At 43.3% G+C, this 17802-nt stretch overlaps 1 protein-coding gene across 1 annotated transcript in view; it reads left to right on the forward strand.

Annotated features, from left to right (window-relative positions):
* ca16b (carbonic anhydrase XVI b) overlaps positions 1–17177 on the forward strand; it is a 100499-nt gene extending 83322 nt beyond the window's left edge. The window contains exons 13-29 of the mRNA XM_041948052.1: positions 42–180; positions 2959–3050; positions 4645–4736; positions 6748–6844; positions 6979–7061; positions 7476–7610; positions 7696–7830; positions 8722–8894; positions 8993–9128; positions 10199–10345; positions 10807–10900; positions 11472–11548; positions 11726–11854; positions 12055–12201; positions 12359–12501; positions 13325–13460; positions 14240–17177. Of these exons, the coding sequence (XP_041803986.1) occupies positions 42–180; positions 2959–3050; positions 4645–4736; positions 6748–6844; positions 6979–7061; positions 7476–7610; positions 7696–7830; positions 8722–8894; positions 8993–9128; positions 10199–10345; positions 10807–10900; positions 11472–11548; positions 11726–11854; positions 12055–12201; positions 12359–12501; positions 13325–13460; positions 14240–14386 (2102 nt within the window). The 3' untranslated portion in view covers positions 14387–17177. The remainder of the gene's footprint in view (positions 1–41; positions 181–2958; positions 3051–4644; positions 4737–6747; positions 6845–6978; positions 7062–7475; positions 7611–7695; positions 7831–8721; positions 8895–8992; positions 9129–10198; positions 10346–10806; positions 10901–11471; positions 11549–11725; positions 11855–12054; positions 12202–12358; positions 12502–13324; positions 13461–14239) is intronic.
* The last annotated feature ends 625 nt before the right edge of the window (positions 17178–17802 follow it).

Here is a 17802-nt window from a genome sequence, read left to right on the forward strand (position 1 = left end):
TGGTAGAATATTTGTAAGCATGTGCCTGTGTCATGTTCCAGACAGGACCGTCTTGTCCAACGTGACCCGAACCCCACACGCGGGGATGTCCAGGATGGTCTGGATCGTCCCTTTGGTGGTGGTGTCAGCTCTCACTCTGCTGTGCCTCATAATGCTGCTGATTGTGATGGTCTACTGGAGGTGAGTTCAGCATACCGAACCTCAGTCCAGATGGGACATTTTACTGCTAATGCCTCATCTTGATAAGGATTTCACTGATACCTCCTGAGCCACCCCTCACCCACGCAGACCCCAACCATACATTTTTCCCCCCTCTCACATTTGGGTTAAGTGGCACGCCCACGTACATGTCTGGTTTTTCCAGTCGGTATGCTCTCAGTTCAGACCCATCTAGTTTGGATGTGTTTATTTTATGCACACGTATGCATGTGTGCGTATCACTCTCTTACAGCCTGGGAGTAAGACTTGCCTACACGTCACACATCAGGCCCATCACCCACCTGGTTGAGGGTCAGGAGACCTCAAGGCCCTGCCGAGGCAGCAGTGGTCCCAGCTGCGTCTTCATCTGCTGGGCTAATTTCCAGCCACGCTATAAGGGGCCCAGTAATTACACAGGCCAGGCCACTAGCACATGTGGTATGGTTAATGAGTTACAAATAGCACTATGGACCATTTCCTCAGCTGGTCCCATGCATACTTACTCTGTGCTTCTAGTTGGGTAGCATTTTGTCAATTTACAGTCTGAGATAGTTATTTGGTAATAATTAAAATGTGTTAAATGTATTTTATTAATTCTTTTTCAATGATATCTTTTAAGTGTCAGATCACTCCAGCACATTTCTATGGGCCGATAATACCTTACTGTGACACCCTATGGTGCCAGATAATTTAAAATCACTATGTAACGGTATAAATAACGGCCTGGTTATCAGCTAGAGGTGTTCAAAATACAGACAGCTGAAAACAAGATGACTGTAGCGGATTCAGTTGGTGGATGAATTGCTGAGAGTTGAGGTATTTGAGCAGAAGAGCAGGGGCAGCTTTGAGATTAGAAATGGCCATCACAGCTGTTGTTGTGACAACTCTGACAGTTCACAGACAATGGCTGTTTCCCCCGGGGAAAGGACCATGATGGAAGATGAAATCAACCCATTCACGCTCTCTTTACTCTTCCTGCTCTGTGCAGTCTCTCTTGGTGACAGTGCGGCTATTAAAGCCAGTGAGTGTCTCTGCTCACAGATGTTTTGGTCATTAACAACTTAATATCACAATCCGTTTCGTTGATTGTGTTAGTTTAAAGATGTTATCAATGGGCCATCTTTTGATGCCTTTTTTTTTATCCTGTTCATTTTTGCTGTTAATCTGAGGTTATGAGTCAGTCTACAATGGAATTAATTGCTGGCGTTACAGCGCACATATGGAAGCTTCTGAGGCTCGAGGTGTTTGTTTAAAACTCACAGATGTTCAGTTGAGAAGAAAATCTCATTTCGTGTTAGTGACTCAGTACTGCTGATGTTGGTGTTAAATGGGATGCCTCTCTCCAGTTTTTTTTTTTTTTTTTTTATAAACAACTGACATCCATTCAGAAAGCCTATTTAATTCTAGTTTCCATTCCCCCAAAGCAAACTATTTTTCTGGGACCATGGGAGAGAATCCGGGAGGAGGTGTCAACTATGCCGGTTTGTTAGCCGCACCACATTTCCACATTTGTACCCACGGGGAGCCATTAGACTGGGAGGCTGTGACGCAAGCCAGGGGGGAGCTCTCCTCCCTTTTTGTTTTTCACCTCTCTCTCTCTCTCTCTCTCTCTCTCACTCTCTCTCACTCTCACTCTCTCTCTCTCTCACTCTCTTTATCTTTTAAATGCAGTGAAGCCTTTTTTATGTTTGTTCCACCTCTGTTAAAGAATGACAAGCATCTGTTCCCTCCTCTGCATCAAGTACAGGTAGGATTAAACCTGGGAAATGCTGGCACGGGGGTGAAACATGGGTCTTTTATATGCATTCATTAGTATACACATTGTGTGTCTATGGCGAGGGGGTGGTAGCTGGAGAGGATGTACCAGGTGTTAAGGACCTTAAAGATTCCTCACTTACAGACAGCTTTCTAAAAGGTAAAGAGTTAGGATTAGAATTTTTGAAGTATATTCTACTTAAAAGACGTAGTAAGAATTTTGGATTTTTGTTGTACTAATTGCAGGGAAGGACATCTTTAATGTGGAATATTTTGGTCTAAAGCTGTTGTGCGATTCAGCCTTTTTTACAAAGCTGTAGATACTATTTAAAGATCACAACTGTCGTATCTGGATTTAGTGTTGATTTGACCAGATTTGCAGCTTTTCAGTCTGTGAACTTTGGATTTTGAACTGTGCAAAATTTGGGATGGATTGTCCAACAGGGGGTGCAAATTCTTTAGCTTTCGAAACAGCAGGAATTGCCAGTGGAAAAGTAATGACTGTCAAAAGTTTCATCTCGTCACGGCTTTGTCAGTACAAGTTTTCATAGGAACGTCTGCTTTGAGCTGCAGCTGCTGGCAGCAGTCACATGCATTTTCTCCGGAAAGTGCACCTTTTAAGTCGATTTTGTTGTCCTCAAAGCAGAGTGGGACCTCTTGAAAGTGGTGTGTGTTGCCCTGAAGAGAGAATATGTGTTTGGATTAGTTGTCTTCAGTTGGAGCAAAGAGCTAAATTTGGCTCTGCGCTGTGTGTCACTGTGAGTTGTTTACCTGCTCCCTGTAGTCAACTCAGACTGTGTTTCCAGGAGCCGCACGCTCTGTATGCGATCAGCTGTGTCTCAACTACTCTGGGGTTTTCATTAGCAGTGTTCTGCTGTTACCTTGTCATTTTATTCAACTTTGAGATGCTGATGTTGACAGACCGGATCTGAGAACAATGGAATAACGACTCCCTAATAGACTTTACTGTGGCATCTCACTGTACTTCTCTGTGTGTCCCTGTAGGAGGTTTTTCCAGACAGCTCACTTCTATGTGGAGGAGAGCAGCTCTCCTCGGGTGGTGGCCAATGAGAATATACCAGTCATCCCCATACCAGGTAAGCCATATTTCTTTCCTTGTGATGTGCAAGTTTACATAGCATTCATTGTTCGTTCCAGTTTGCAAGATCAGATGGATAAACAGCAGCAATAGCTAGCTTAAAGTAATGGATAAACAGTCTGAATAGGGAGTCATGACAAAATACTGAAAACAGTTATCTTAAAGAAATGGCTAAACAGTTGAAATAAATGGTGGTCTTGAGGAAGGGGTACTTGAGTTCATTGGTCAGGGCTGTGTGGGATACATGGACAAAAAAAGGACATGATTATACCTTAGAAAAATGTTGTTTTAAGACTGAAATGGGGAACCAGAAAATCACAAAAAGGACAGAGGAATCTGGACTGACTTGAAGAGATGCTGATACTGATACTGGTACAGGACAAGCCACCATAAAGTGTCAAATGGTTTTCTCTGTGACCTCAATGATAGTCTCTGTTGATTTACATGTGAAGTGACTGTGGGAGCCCCTCTGTAGGAGTTGTGTGACTGGCTTTTTGTAGCCTTTAATGTCCAAGGCAGCAGGGCAGTGGCAGCTAGTCAATATCAGACTTTACTTTCACAGCCGCTTTAAGCTCGGGGACATTTCACGGCTGTGATATCATAGTTAAAGAGCACAAGGGATACCAGTATCGACTCCACATTCATTACGTTTTTATTGCTTGTCTTTTTCTTTCTTGCATCCCTTTCTTCCTCCCCTTTTCTGTCTGTTTGTCTTTTCTCTTTCTTTTACTGTCTTAGAAACTGGCAACTTCCTTACAACACATCTATTCTGAACGTGCACTTGATTTAAGTTGAAAATGTTCAAGAAAATGAAAATGTTTAAAGTGGTGAATGACAGAAAGAGATGGCTGTTTGCACATAGTGCTCTGGGACATGAAAGCATATTAGACATGTGAACATACTCTGTACAGTTTTATATCCTGTCAAGAAGAATTGGGCCTAATCAGTTCTACTTCATTTCAATGTCTAGCTCCTAAAGCTACATTTCACTCAGAATCAAGTCTCTCGCTAATACAGGGAAGGAAAGACATTTTGATAAATGAACACATCAATAAACCAGAATTCACCTTTACGCTGTAATCACTGATGCAAGGAAGAGCCCTAAAGGCCCCAGCTGCGAGGGTGCATAAGTTAAGACATTGGCCGGTATCAGCAGCAATGACAGCTGGGTCCCCTGCACTATTGCCCCAGTGTGATGGTGACCGGCCTTATCTAAGATCCCTCATGTGTGATTTGGAGGCATTTTGGCTCAGATGAGACAGATGCTCCCTCCTATAAATGCTCAAAATACCAAATCTAGACATTTGTGATAGAAGTTAGTCCGTAGAAACAGTAGAGAATTGGCTTTTATTTTCAGATCTGTTCTTTTGTCCCCTTTCTTCATTAAGAAATAGCCCCAGTGACTGATTTCATGTCAGAAGAATGTTCATTACGTTTGCTGCACAAAGGGCACATGACATCGGTCAGCATGCGCCTGTTAGACACATGTGCACACATTCTCATGGTGGCCAGAAACAAACCCTGATATCGAACCGTGAACCTCACACACACCAGTGGGCACTTTAGCTAATTGCTCTGTGTTTCTCCTGCAGATGACATGGAGGCCATCCCTGTTAAACACTTTGTTAAACACATCATGGAGCTCTACAAGAACAACCTGCAAGGTTTCTCCGAGGAGTTTGAGGTACGCTTTCAACTCCACTTAAGGATGATTCATTTTGAACAAATGGTGCTCTTACATTAGCGTTGTGCACAGTTGATCTGTACAAAGGAAAAAAAGGACAGATTGCTGCCTGTTCGTTATGCTGTGATGTTCCCTGTGTTACACACTAACCATCACGCTAACATGAAGTCAGATGACTCGCTGGACAGACAGTTTTGGCGGCTGTCATTGTGCATCATCAGTGGGGAAATGAAATTCTGGTGACAGACAGCAGGTTTTGCAGCACTTTGCTGGAGCTTATGTATTTATTTATGTTGAGCTCATAAATTATTAATTTGTGATGAGCTTTGTTGTGAACAGTGATGAACGTGTACAAATTAGACTAAAAGAGGCCTTTTATCACAGGGGGATTAGAGATTCTAGATTCAAAACTTTATTGGCATTTCAACGCAGTCGACCTGTTTGGAGCACACAAAAAAAAAGGAGAAGAAGAGTCCCATCTATGTATAGTAACATAAAGTAATGAGTAATAATAAGCTACTGACTGTGTGGTTAAGATACAGACTGCTACAGATCTCCTATAAGATTCACAATCAGAAGATGGATTTATTAGTAGTGTAGCTTTTAAATGATCTAAAATGACTGTCTACTATCAAAAACTACTATCACATAAAATCCACTTCTGTTCTGCTCTACTTTCACACCACGGACCCCCCCACACTCTGCCTGGAGGCAAACCCAGACCCTACTTTTTAATAATACAATAATGTAATAACCTTTATTTATACAGCACTTTTCAAACAAAGTTACAAAGTGCTTTACATGATTGAACAAGGATTGCAAAATTTCAGGACTGAGGCAAAGAAAATCAGACAACTAAAATAATACCAAGATAAAATGGTATAAAATCCCCAACAACACAGATAAAAAGGTAATAATGAAACAGATAAGATATGTTGGAAATAAAATGGCGTCCCAGAATTTATAAGGGCCTTTTTTAAAAACAAGATAGATTTTGAGGAGCGATTTAAAAGATATCACCGATTCTGCTCGCCTCAGATTCTCAGGCAAGGAGTTCCAGAGCTTAGGGGCAAAAGCCGGTCACCCTGGACCAGCCAGCACCAGGGTCTGATTACAGCCCCCACACCAGCCCAAAGAACTGAAACAAGCCATAATAAATCTACAGGAGCTTCTTTAAACTGAACTGAACAACTTAGGTGTGAAAGCACTCTACGACTGAGGAATACACAAGAGTACATTTGCATTATTTTCCTCTGGAGTTAAGTAAGTACTGATAGCCTTTTCAGCAGGGTTCACCCCCTCCTCTACTGTGCACATGCAGTCTGTAAATGGGCCTGGGTCAGAACAGTGCTCAGAGATTATTTGCTGCTCGTGTTTGTGTGCAGGGTTGCTAATTTTGAGCAGATGGTTGAGAGAAAGACGGAGAGGAAGATCAAGAGAGACGGAGGTTAATTAGAGAAGGTCTGTCTGCTGGTTTACTGGATGGGAACACACTCTCTGTGTAACCAGGTTAAGAAATGAGGCAAAAGCTTCACCCCTGGAGGATTCCTTCTAATTGGGGTCATTCCATGCGAAGCTCGTCTGCATAATTTTCAAATGCGGCACAACGAAGCCGTGTTGGAAATGATTGCTGCATTGTAGGGGTGGGTGGGTGCGGTGTAGTGTAGTGAGGAAGAAGAGAAGAAAGCTGTCCTGCTGGAGGCCTGAGTTCGAGGCCCAGTGGCAGTAAGCATCTGCTTCGCTGAAGTGTCCTTGACTGCGATGCTGATTCCATGCTTGAGGTTCTGCTTTGCAGTCTGTCCTGAGCTCAGAGCTCCTTATGCAGGGGGAAGTTTGGGGAAAAAAGAGGGGGAAAAACCCTTTTAAAGAACACTAGTATCATAAAAAATGAAATCTACAAAAGCACAGTAACCGTTTAGGTAAATATGACTTCCTTCTAGAGGGTAATTCCATTCCACCTTCTCTCCTCGTCGAATAAAAATCCATCCGTCTGTTTTTTTTCTCTCTCCAGGAGGTCCAGCGCTCCACAGCAGACCTGAAAATCACAGCAGAACATTCAAATCATCCTGACAACAAGCACAAAAACAGATACATCAACATTGTGGCCTGTGAGTCAACTGTAAAATCTGATTATGATGTCTGCTGCTGCGGAATCCAGTGATGTTTTTATTACATGTTTTCATCCTGTTAATAATTCATAATTCAATAATAATCCTCACGAATATGTCAATGCTTTCCCTAGATGACCACAGCAGGGTGAAATTGCGAGCTCTGGCGGGGAAAGATGCTAAACATTCGGACTACATCAATGCCAACTATGTTGATGTGAGTTTTACCGACCACTCGACGGTTTTCTTTCTTGTTTTTTCCACGCAGGTCTTGGTTTAGTTTCCTTTTTTTGTGTGTTTACAAGGTCGTGAAGTTCACCTGCGTGACTCTGTGTTGAATGAAACAAAAGAATTATTCATAGTGCTGAACGCCATGCTGACTTCTTTGTTTCAAATGATTGAGATATCAAAATCATAAAACTCACAGGGCAATAAAACTTGGATGTCTATTTGAAAAATACTGATTCTTGTAGAGATATTTACAGTTTCTGTCAGATGAAGTGGATTCATGACCTGCAAATGTCTTGTGTCAGTAAACAAGTCATATCAGCTATATCAGGGGGTGTCGGTAGTTTATACAATATTGATTGCATCTTACCAGTTAATATATTCCACCGCTCTCCTGTTTCAGGGATACAACCGACCCAGAGCTTATATAGCTGCTCAGGGTCCTCTGAAGTCTACATTTGAGGACTTTTGGAGGATGGTTTGGGAGCAGAACACTGGAATCATCATCATGATAACCAACCTGGTGGAAAAAGGCAGAGTAGGTTCATTTGAATCCTTCACAGAAGCGCAGATCACATTTCAGACGCGGCGTGTCTCTCACTGTGTGTGTTGTGTCCCTTCAGAGGAAATGTGACCAGTACTGGCCGACGGAGAACAGCGAGCAGTATGGAAACATTGTGGTGACGCTGAAAAGCACCAAAGTGCACGCCTGCTACACACTGCGGCGTTTCCTTATAAGGAACACTAAAGTTAAAAAGGTAACGAAGCATCTGTTCTTCTTCAAAACTGTTGGGTTTGAACGAGGTTCCACTTTAAACTTGGGTCAAGTTGCACCAGCCATTTCTATAACTGTTGCTGTTTGTGTGAATTTAAGGAATTTCTTTGCTAGTCGAGCCCGGAGTAATTTGTAAATTAGTTGCTAGGAAGCATCAGTAATACTGTCCAGTCAAAAGCAATCAACTAGCAATCTAATTCAATTTTATCTTAAACACGAGCCAGACTAATTTGCAGATTAAACATGAGCTCCGTAGATTCAAGTCAAGTTCTTTTAAACACTTTATTTCATTTCATTTTAAACCTCTTTTTTAAGCTTATAGAACCAGTCAGACTATAGGTTAACTGAAAATGTATCTGTCTGTATGAGTCTCTCTCTATCTTATGTGACTCTTTCCCTCAGTCTCAGACTCTCCAACAAACTGCACAAAACATATAGAAAAACAAATGAGTCAATGAAGTATTACCTGTAACCCACACAGCTGGAAACAAAGTGCTAACATGGCCAACAAAACAAGCAGAGAGCAGCTGCAGCGGCATGAAAAGTCAGAGAGGCTTTCATTCACTTACCGGAGCGAAATTTGAACACGAGATAAGGCGACAGTCCAACCCAGAAAAGAAAAGAAATCTGCTCCATCCAAACTCCCTCAGCTCTGCTCGCATGAACAGTTCCATATTTAAAGTTACACATTTTTAATACTTTAAATTAACCTTCGTGTTAAAATCTCCACTTATTGAACACTTACGTTGTAACAAGGCTAAGTCTGCGCTTACGACGGCCGCCGCGCCCGGCTCATGATTATGTCCTGCACGTACAGTAAACAGAGTCTGCATTGTGTTCTCACCAGGCTCACCTGTCTGCTCTCACGTTCCAGGGTCAGAAGGGGAACCCAAAAGGGAAGCTAAATGAGCGCATCGTGGTGCAGTATCACTACACTCAGTGGCCTGACATGGGAGTGCCAGAGTACACCCTCCCTGTCCTCACCTTCATCAACCGCTCATCAGCAGCTCGTACGGCAGACATGGGCCCCGTCCTGGTGCACTGCAGGTACAGCGCTCACTGCCGAGCTCCTGGGCTGCCTCAGTGTTTTCCCTCTGTGGGCCCGCCGTTATGCTCATATTGCTTTGTGCTGTGCTCCTCCTCAGTGCAGGGGTTGGGCGGACGGGAACCTACATCGTCATTGACAGCATGCTACAACAGATCAAGGACAAGAGCACAGTCAGCGTCCTGGATTTTCTCAAACATATCCGCACACAACGCAACTACCTGGTTCAGACTGAGGTGAGAAACCCTAAATCCTCCCTTATGCTGTGAAGCCGGATCAAGGATTTGACCTGATGTTCTTCAGGTGTCTTTCTGCAAATCTCTTTCATTCTCGCTTTCTGTCTCTTGGCCGTTTCCTTTGCGTTCATTGTGATCAAACTTAAGCAAATCAATAAGACACTGAAATGGCTAAAACATCATATGAACACATACAGACAAAATATATAATGTACTCATTGAGTAGTAAAGTAATCCAATGAAAGTGAATCCCGTAAAAACTTCTTATTGTTATCTTATTGTGAAATGTTATTTCCTCAGGCTGAATATCACAGCCAGTGATGCAACGTTACTGAGTAGTTACTCAAGTGCAGTACATGAGTACGGTTTTGAGGTACTTGTACTGTACTTCTGTTTTCTGCTGCTTTATACTTGTACTCTATTTGAAGGCCGATTTCGTGCATTTTACTGTACCTCATTTACGTGACAGTTTTGGTTACTAGTCACAGCAGATTCAAATTATTAATCAACTAATAAATGATGAGGTAATTAGCTCCTTAACAGCTTCAACATTAAAGTGCTCCGTATTAATGCTTCCATAGTTATAATCCAGTCATGAAATATACATGACTCTGAAATGGGCCACTCTGCATAATGACTACTTATATTTGGTATTTAAAGCATATTTTGATTCTGATGTTTGATGTATTCAGTATTTCCACGATGTGCCGTTGCTACATTTACCTCTGAATACGTCTCCCTCCACTGACTGCGCGTTATTTTTGACTCATTTCTATCAATGTTTTATTTCACAATAATTTTTCCCAATGACCATTTGTTTTTGTAGTGCCACTTGTCATCAGCCTCTGTCTGTCAAAGAGATTGACTGGCTGTGATTGACCTTTGCTTCCATTTGAATAAATTAGCATCCAATCACATAACAGCCTCTGCCCTGTTTGAAGCTGCTGCATTCTTTCATAGTTTCAGGGTTATGTTTCTCATTTTGTCTGTATTTATTAATAACGTTGTTTTGTTCATATGTATATTCTATTATTCCTATATTGTTTGGAACGCCCTCTGTGTCCCCTCAGGAGCAGTATGTTTTCATCCACGATGCTCTGATGGAGAGCATCCTGAGCAGAGAGACAGAGGTCCCCGCCTGGCAGCTGCACAGTTACGTCAACAGCATCCTCACGCCCAACTCGACAGGCCGCACGCAGCTGGAGAAGCAGTTCAGGGTGAGTAATCCTTCCGGGAGCCGGACCGGTCCGGTCGGAGGCGCTGTCACCGCGTGCGGTTTGCACCGCCAGCCGAAACGGAGCCGCTCTTTGGATCGGGAGCTCGTTATCAACGTGCGCCGTGACTTTCCAGATCAAGACTGGAATAGATTGAGAGCGTCTCTGATGTTGGCTATATTAATGTCACGTCTGTCACCCCTGCCGCCTCACACAAAGCTCGATGAATGTTTCATCAAGCTCCTGCTCCCTCAACATCAGGAGAGAGAAACTAATTGCTCACACATAATGTCACTTCCTCCGGAGCGTCACATGCTCGTTATTAATATGAAAGTGTTGCTGTTCATCTTGGGTGTTAAACAGCATCATATCTTTTGTTTTTCATGTTTGATTTGAATTTACAGTGAGTCTCAGCGGCTACAATCAGATTTTTATTTTCGGGTCTCTGCCCTCTCTCTCACCAGCTTCTGACTCAGTGCAACACGCGCTTTGTGGAGTGCTTCAGTGCCCACAAAGACAGCAACAAGGAGAAGAACCGCAACTCCTCAGTGGTTCCCTGTGAGTATCTTATCTGTTTTACCACAGCACACTCGCAGTGGAGCCGAGGTCTTGGGGAAGCAAGGTCATGTCGAACATGTAAAGCCACTGCGTTCAGGGGCAACACGAGGCCCGGCTACAGTGGGTTTACACAGAAAGTAATCACGGTGGCTGTCTTGACAGGAGTCAGACAGCCACACAACGTTTCAATTTGAAGGATAAAATTACATTTGGACACTATTAAAAAGGATTTTCTACACATGAAATCTGCTCTGTGTTGGTTACTTTTCCTTCCTTGTTGCAATAGAAGAAAAAAACAGTGAAACTCGCAGCATTTCCATTTTCCTGTTTTTCAGTCAGTACATTATTAAAGACAATTCATATTCCAAAATTAGAATCTATTTCCATAATCCTATAAGTTAATCTTTCTATGCGTTCTCTGCACCCTGGCGGAGGGAGAAGGAGGTCCATGTTGCTATAGCAACAACGAGGCCTGGTAATGAATGTGTGCATTATCTGCCAGCATGATATTATAGAGGCCCGGGTTTGCGATTTAATGTGTTTTTTTTTCTCCCTCTCTGCCTCTCCACAGCCGAGCGAGCAAGGGTCGGACTCACCACTCTGCCTGGAATGAAAGGAACAGATTACATTAACGCATCCTACATAATGGTACAGTGTGATAGTCTGGCTCGCTGTGTAATTTGAAGAACTTTACTGACAGGTCTGACAGTTTGCGGTGACAGTTTCCTAGGAAATGATCAGTAGTCTGTCAGCTTTCATAATCCTCCATCAGCATGAGCGGTGTGAGCTTTAGCGAGGCTAACGGCCCACCTTTTGTCACCTCAGGGTTACTTCAGGAGTAATGAGTTCATCATTACCCAGCATCCTTTACCCCACACCACCACAGACTTCTGGAGGATGATTTGGGACCATAACGCTCAAATTATCGTCATGTTGCCTGACAACCAGGGCCTGGTAAGTAACCCTGAGACTGAAAAAACTGTTTTCTGATCATCTTTCCTCTGTTATTTGTCCTCTTGATAAGAAATGTTCAATATCGGTCATCTTGTCTACATACAGGCAGATAACGAGCAAAACAAAGAATTAGTGACAGACTTTGGTAAATAGATTTAACCGCAACATACCTTATTTGACTTGCTGTTGTTTTTCTGCAGGCTGAGGATGAATTTGTTTACTGGCCGAGTCGGGAAGAGGCCATGAACTGCATCGCCTTCACTGTCACGCTCATCAGTAAGGACAGACTGTGCCTCTCCAACGAGGAGCAGATCATCATCCACGACTTCATCCTAGAGGCCACACAGGTACCCAGAGCTCCGTTCATCACGTGTACTGTGCTTAATGTTTGCTTGCTGCCGCATGAAGCGCCACAGGTCAGGAGAGCGCTATGGCGTGCCTTCATGCCACGTCACGTGTGTCGTGCGTTGCACTGGGGTGACACTCCTCTCCTGTGTTTGGCAGGATGACTACGTTCTGGAGGTGAGACATTTTCAGTGCCCTAAATGGCCCAACCCTGATGCTCCTCTCAGCAGCACCTTCGAGCTCATCAGCGTGATCAAGGAAGAGGCTATGACTCGAGACGGCCCCACCATCGTGCACGATGAGTACGTTTGTCTCACAGAAATGTTGTCCATGTAGATTAATATGCATTTGTTTTTTTTATCACATGTTGATGGTCTGGATCTGGATTGTAAAGGTTTAGAAGTGGCAAATGAACCTGAAATGTTTTATTACCTTTGACTGAGTGTTTGCACTAGTAGGATACGATGAAACATGGAGAGCTTTTTCAAGTCCTTTAGTGTACGCCAGCACTGAGCAGCTACCACGGTGAACAAAACTACCACTCAGAAGTCTGTTAGTAGCCAGGCAACCATAACAGCCATAGCCACAGTTGTTCCCAGTCCTTCCTTCAGACCTCCGTGCCTTCAGCAACTCTGCTGCCGTTCGCGAAAAACATCAGCTAATTGAGTAGTCTTCGTCACTGAAGGTCCTGATACTCCATCACACTTCGCCCCTCATTAACTTAAAGCTGCAGCCGAAGTTTTCACAGACTAAACAACAGGCCAATCTGTCTCACCACCCACTTACGCCACACTAACGTGACAGGATGCTAATTGCTAACGACCAAAATCCATATGGAAGGAGTTGCTCGCATCACACATCTTATCCTGCCATTCGCCGCAGTGTATTTCATGTTGACAGCTGCTCGTTGGATGCAGAGGAGTGCATGCATAATAATAAGTTGATAACACAGTCTGCAGTTAGTTAAGGTGATGATGAGAGCCGAGCACTAAAAAGCCCTGGTCTGCCGTTTGTGATGGAGTTAAACTTAGTCTTACGGAGACTTGGGAGGTGTGATGTTGTTTATGAACACCTGAGCAGGACTTAAACAGTGGAGCAGAGCTGATTTTGAACATCTCCACACAGGTATGGAGCAGTGTCAGCAGGCATGCTCTGTGCCCTCACCACACTGTCCCAGCAGCTGGAGAACGAGGGGGTGGTCGACATCTACCAGGTGGCCAAGATGATCAATCTCATGAGGCCTGGCGTCTTCACTGATATCGTAAGTTCACCTTAATGTCAGGATCAACCAGCGAGTTCCCCTCAGCTCCATGGAGCAGTTTAGCTTCTTATTGGTTTCCTGGCCCTCAACTTTACGACAAAATGACGTAGTCAGCAACTAGCCGGTGAGCAAAGTGGAGCATCGAGCAGCTAAAAAGACAGACAGTAATGTTGCTCTGTATCTGCTGCGTGTGTGAGGCATAGGCACGTTGGCCATATCGACTTCATTAGGGATATATTTTTGTGTTGTGTTTAGTGTGGCAGCCAACAGTTTCAATCAAAGCTGCCACGAGAAACATTTAAAGCTGCATTGACCAATGTTTTGCCACAAGGGGGCAGAAAACCATCTGAACAAGCTGAGAGACACACACACACAGCAGCCACCGCATTGAGCTGGCATTGTTATGGCCGACATGTTTGTGAACAAGCCCGCTTTTTATCCAGCAGACGCAACATTAGCATTCATCCGCAGTCGTAAGCCCAATATTCAGCTCTGTGTGTACTTGTGTGGGGCATGAAATCGAATCAGTGAGCTGAAAGAGGCTAAAAAGCTCGAGCGAGCCGCAGAATCGGCCGTTAATTCTGTCGGGTTCATCTCTACGAGCGACCCCTTTCACACTCCATTCGATGTTTGTATCAAAACGACTGATGTGCAGTTTTTAGAGAAATGTCGCTGCGTTTCAGATCCGCAGCAGGTGACAGGATGTGATGTGTGACGTTAACCTGATGTGCGTGTGTGTGTGTGTGTGTTTGTTTGTGTGTGTGTGTGTGTGTGCACAGGAGCAGTACCAGTACCTTTACAAAGCCATGCTCAGCCTGGTCGGTAACACAGAGTGTGGCCTGAGCCCCATGCACATGGACACTAATGGGGTGGTGGTGATTGCAGACGAGTCGGACCCTGCAGAGAGCATGGAGTCGCTCGTCTGAGGACATTCCAACAGGCACTTAGTTTGTAAAAACTCGAGAACTTTTCTGAGGCCTTTTTTGCCAGACTATTGATTAAATGAATAACCTTATTACTTTTTATACTGATAAAAGTTTTTTGATATTTATGTTTTTGTCCTTTATTTCTCGTCTTAAATGTTATCCTGCTGAGTGTTTGCACCTGTTTAAGTTGACATGAGGAAAAAGCAGCTCTGTCCAGTTTGCACTATACTATCAGTGTTACTGCCTAAATCCAGCGAGTGAAACAGTTTCACGGCGAAACCCCGGCGTCACGACGAAACCGGGATCTTTGGACCGCATCGAGACGCAGCCTGAAGCGCGAAGGAAGGGATGAGTTACGGCGATCCACCTCTGATGTGACGTGTCAAAACAAATCATCGCATCACGGCGTCGCCCAGCATGCATCATGTCACTTTGCCACTTTGATCAAACGAACTGTTTTGAGGCTCCGCTCCACACGGTGAAGCTCTTTATCACACGTTAAGAGACTATTACCTGCCTAATATTCACATTCTGGTCCAGATATCTCACTGCTGTCTTGTATAATGTACTTGTGGCTTATTTTGTTAAAATGTGTTTCAACATCTAATGTGAACATTTATTGCTTTTTACAGGGATTTATATTGTTAAATTGTTTTGTGTGTGTGTGTATATATATATATACACACATACATATATATATATATATTCTATTCAATACCCAGCCAATATTATATTTATATTTTCTTTTTTTATGTACTTTGCCTATTTGTCCACTTGCCTTGTTGTTTTTTTCTTTTTTTTAATTCTTTAGCTTGTCATAAATTATCAAAAAAGCTCCATTGTTTTTTTTTTTTTCACCATCTTTTTTCCAGCTTCTCTAACCTCAACTGTCAAAGCTCAACGGTTAACAAATGTAACAGGCATCTGTATCGATGCAGCTTGGTGTCTTCAGAAACTATTCACCCCCCTCAAACCTTCCACGTTTTATTGTTTCACAACATTCAGTCAGTGGGTGTAATGAGGATTAACTCAACACTGATGAATAGGAGAAACAAAGGCCCGCAAATTGATCTCCATTTTCAAAAGTTTTCACCCCCTTCAAGATGATTTTCACTGAAAACAGCTTTGTGAACATTTGCAGTGAGTGTGTGTGGACGGGTTTGTGCGTCCGGACACGTCTGCAGTTCATCACGTCATCGAACTGTCGGGTTTAATCAGGACTTCACGTGAGAAAAGAATCACGTCCTGCCACTAAACTCTGGCCTCGGATTGGTCTCGCCTCCAGGATCGCACTATATCGTTGTTCTTATTCAATTATAAAAATACTAAACTTTATCTGAAGAAATTAGAATGCAGCTCAAAGTGCTTCACAACAGAGGAATCACATGCACCGAGTGCTTCACACATTAAAGATAAGGATGAACGTAAAAACGGATAGAAAATTCATGTAAAATAAGCTGCTGAATAAAAGATGTTGCTCTGTAGCTGTGGGTTTTTTATATTTCGTCTGATGAAAAATAAATCATCTTGCAGCTCTCTCACACAAATCTTCCTGGATTTCTTTATATTTAGCTGCCTTCGTCTTACGCTCTGCCCTCACAAGCCTGCTGCAGAGAGGCATCCTCACCAGCCCCCCTGAGCTCACGATGAGGACGCCGTGTTTCTGCAGATGTGCCGTGTTTGCCTTACACTCCACAGAGCATTTAACATCATCAGCCCACGATCACGCAGTCTCCCGCTTCTGCGTCTTTGTCACCTTTCCATTAAGCCGCGGCTGGTTAACCCCCCTGGACAATGTCTCCTATCTGAGCCGTGAAACCCTGCAGCTTCTTCCCAGCCCCCTTGGCCTCTCAGTGGTCTCACTAGTGCCCCCCCCCCCCTGCTCAGCACACTCACATTTCGGAGCTGTGCCAACCTCTTGACAGTCATATTATTCCAGTGCCTTGGAACTGTTCTTACATCCGTCCCCTGATTAGTAATTCTCAGTAAACTTGCCACAGATGTGTTTGGAGCATTCATTTGCCACTGGATTTACATCCAGGTATATTTAACCTAAAATAATTTGTCACACCTTGATGGCACACAGCTCCGTTGAGCTTCAGCAACTGATGAACGACAAAGAACGATTGGGGGGGGGGGTCCTGGTTACATCCACTGACACAAAGGTGTAAATGAGTAAACATGAGAAATTCCAAAGGGGGGTGAATACTTCCCACAGACACTGCAGTTTCTTTTATATATGTGTGTGTGTGTGTGTGTGTGTGTGTGTGTGTGGGGGGGGGGGGTTGATGCTTTATTTGTAACCAAAGATGTGGTTCCAGTTTGCGACCTGTATGTGGTTTTGTCCTGAGATCTATTTAATCTACTAGAATTTCAAATCAAATCTGTTAAATCTTGCAGCGCAATTCGCTCGTGTCAGAGGTGTGAATTCGTGCTTCTGTTCTCAGGATTACACGCGGTAATCAGAGTACATGAAGCGTCCCTCACATGAGACGGCGAGACTGCAAATTCAGACTGTAAAGTATATTTGATTTGGGCTGATATTCTGTCTTGGCGCGGTTTTGTGGCTGTTAATTATACGCCCTCTTCAACCCTGAACATCCCTCTCTCTTGATTGAATTCTGTGTATCCTCATACTCTATCATGTACTCTATGATGAAATGTTTTTCCTTCTCTGTGAACACCAACTTCTCTGACAAAGGGGAGTTTGCTAAATTCAGTGAAAACTCTCCAACATTTGGAGAAAAGTCCAGATTTCTGATCGCTTGGCTCTGCAGCAAAAGCTTTTCTTTGCAGCAGCTTTTTTTTTTTTTTTTTTTTTTTTTTTTTTTCCATTTTTCCTTTAGTGAGTGAATGCCAGCGCCTCTCTGTTGGATACGTGTGCGCTCAGTGCAGCGGCCGAACACATTCACTTCAAAAACAAAACGTCTTTGACTTTAATGTAATCTTTGTGATCATAGAAGTTTATATTTTCATACAAAGATTTGGTTTGTATAGTGGCCCTGTAACAGATTGTACTTTTGTGGAAAATGTATTATCCAAATCTCCACAGCAGAATCCCCACCTGCCCCTCTGAGGTCCATGCTGATGTTTAACCAGATTTTCCCGACATTTGCTCAAGGGTCCAGGGATCCAGTATGTGAGCCTCAGTGCATTTCAGCCAGGTTGGCCAGGTAGTTAAGTCTATTTTGTAACTTAAATGAATAATAAAATGGTTTTGTCCATCATATCACATGTTTATATGATAGTATCATAGCTATATATTTCTATGATGCTGTCATATACCATATTATAGTGTAATAGTGTTATTTAATAGGTGAACTGTATTGCTATACATTAAATAAAGTTTGGGTTTGGGTGCACAGCATCCTTGTGTTACATGAAACTGCTGATGGACGAGTGTTGACTCCCGCAGC

The sequence above is a fragment of the Chelmon rostratus genome, chromosome 2, assembly GCF_017976325.1.
Source record: "Chelmon rostratus isolate fCheRos1 chromosome 2, fCheRos1.pri, whole genome shotgun sequence".
In the NCBI taxonomy this organism is placed as follows: domain Eukaryota; kingdom Metazoa; phylum Chordata; class Actinopteri; order Chaetodontiformes; family Chaetodontidae; genus Chelmon; species Chelmon rostratus.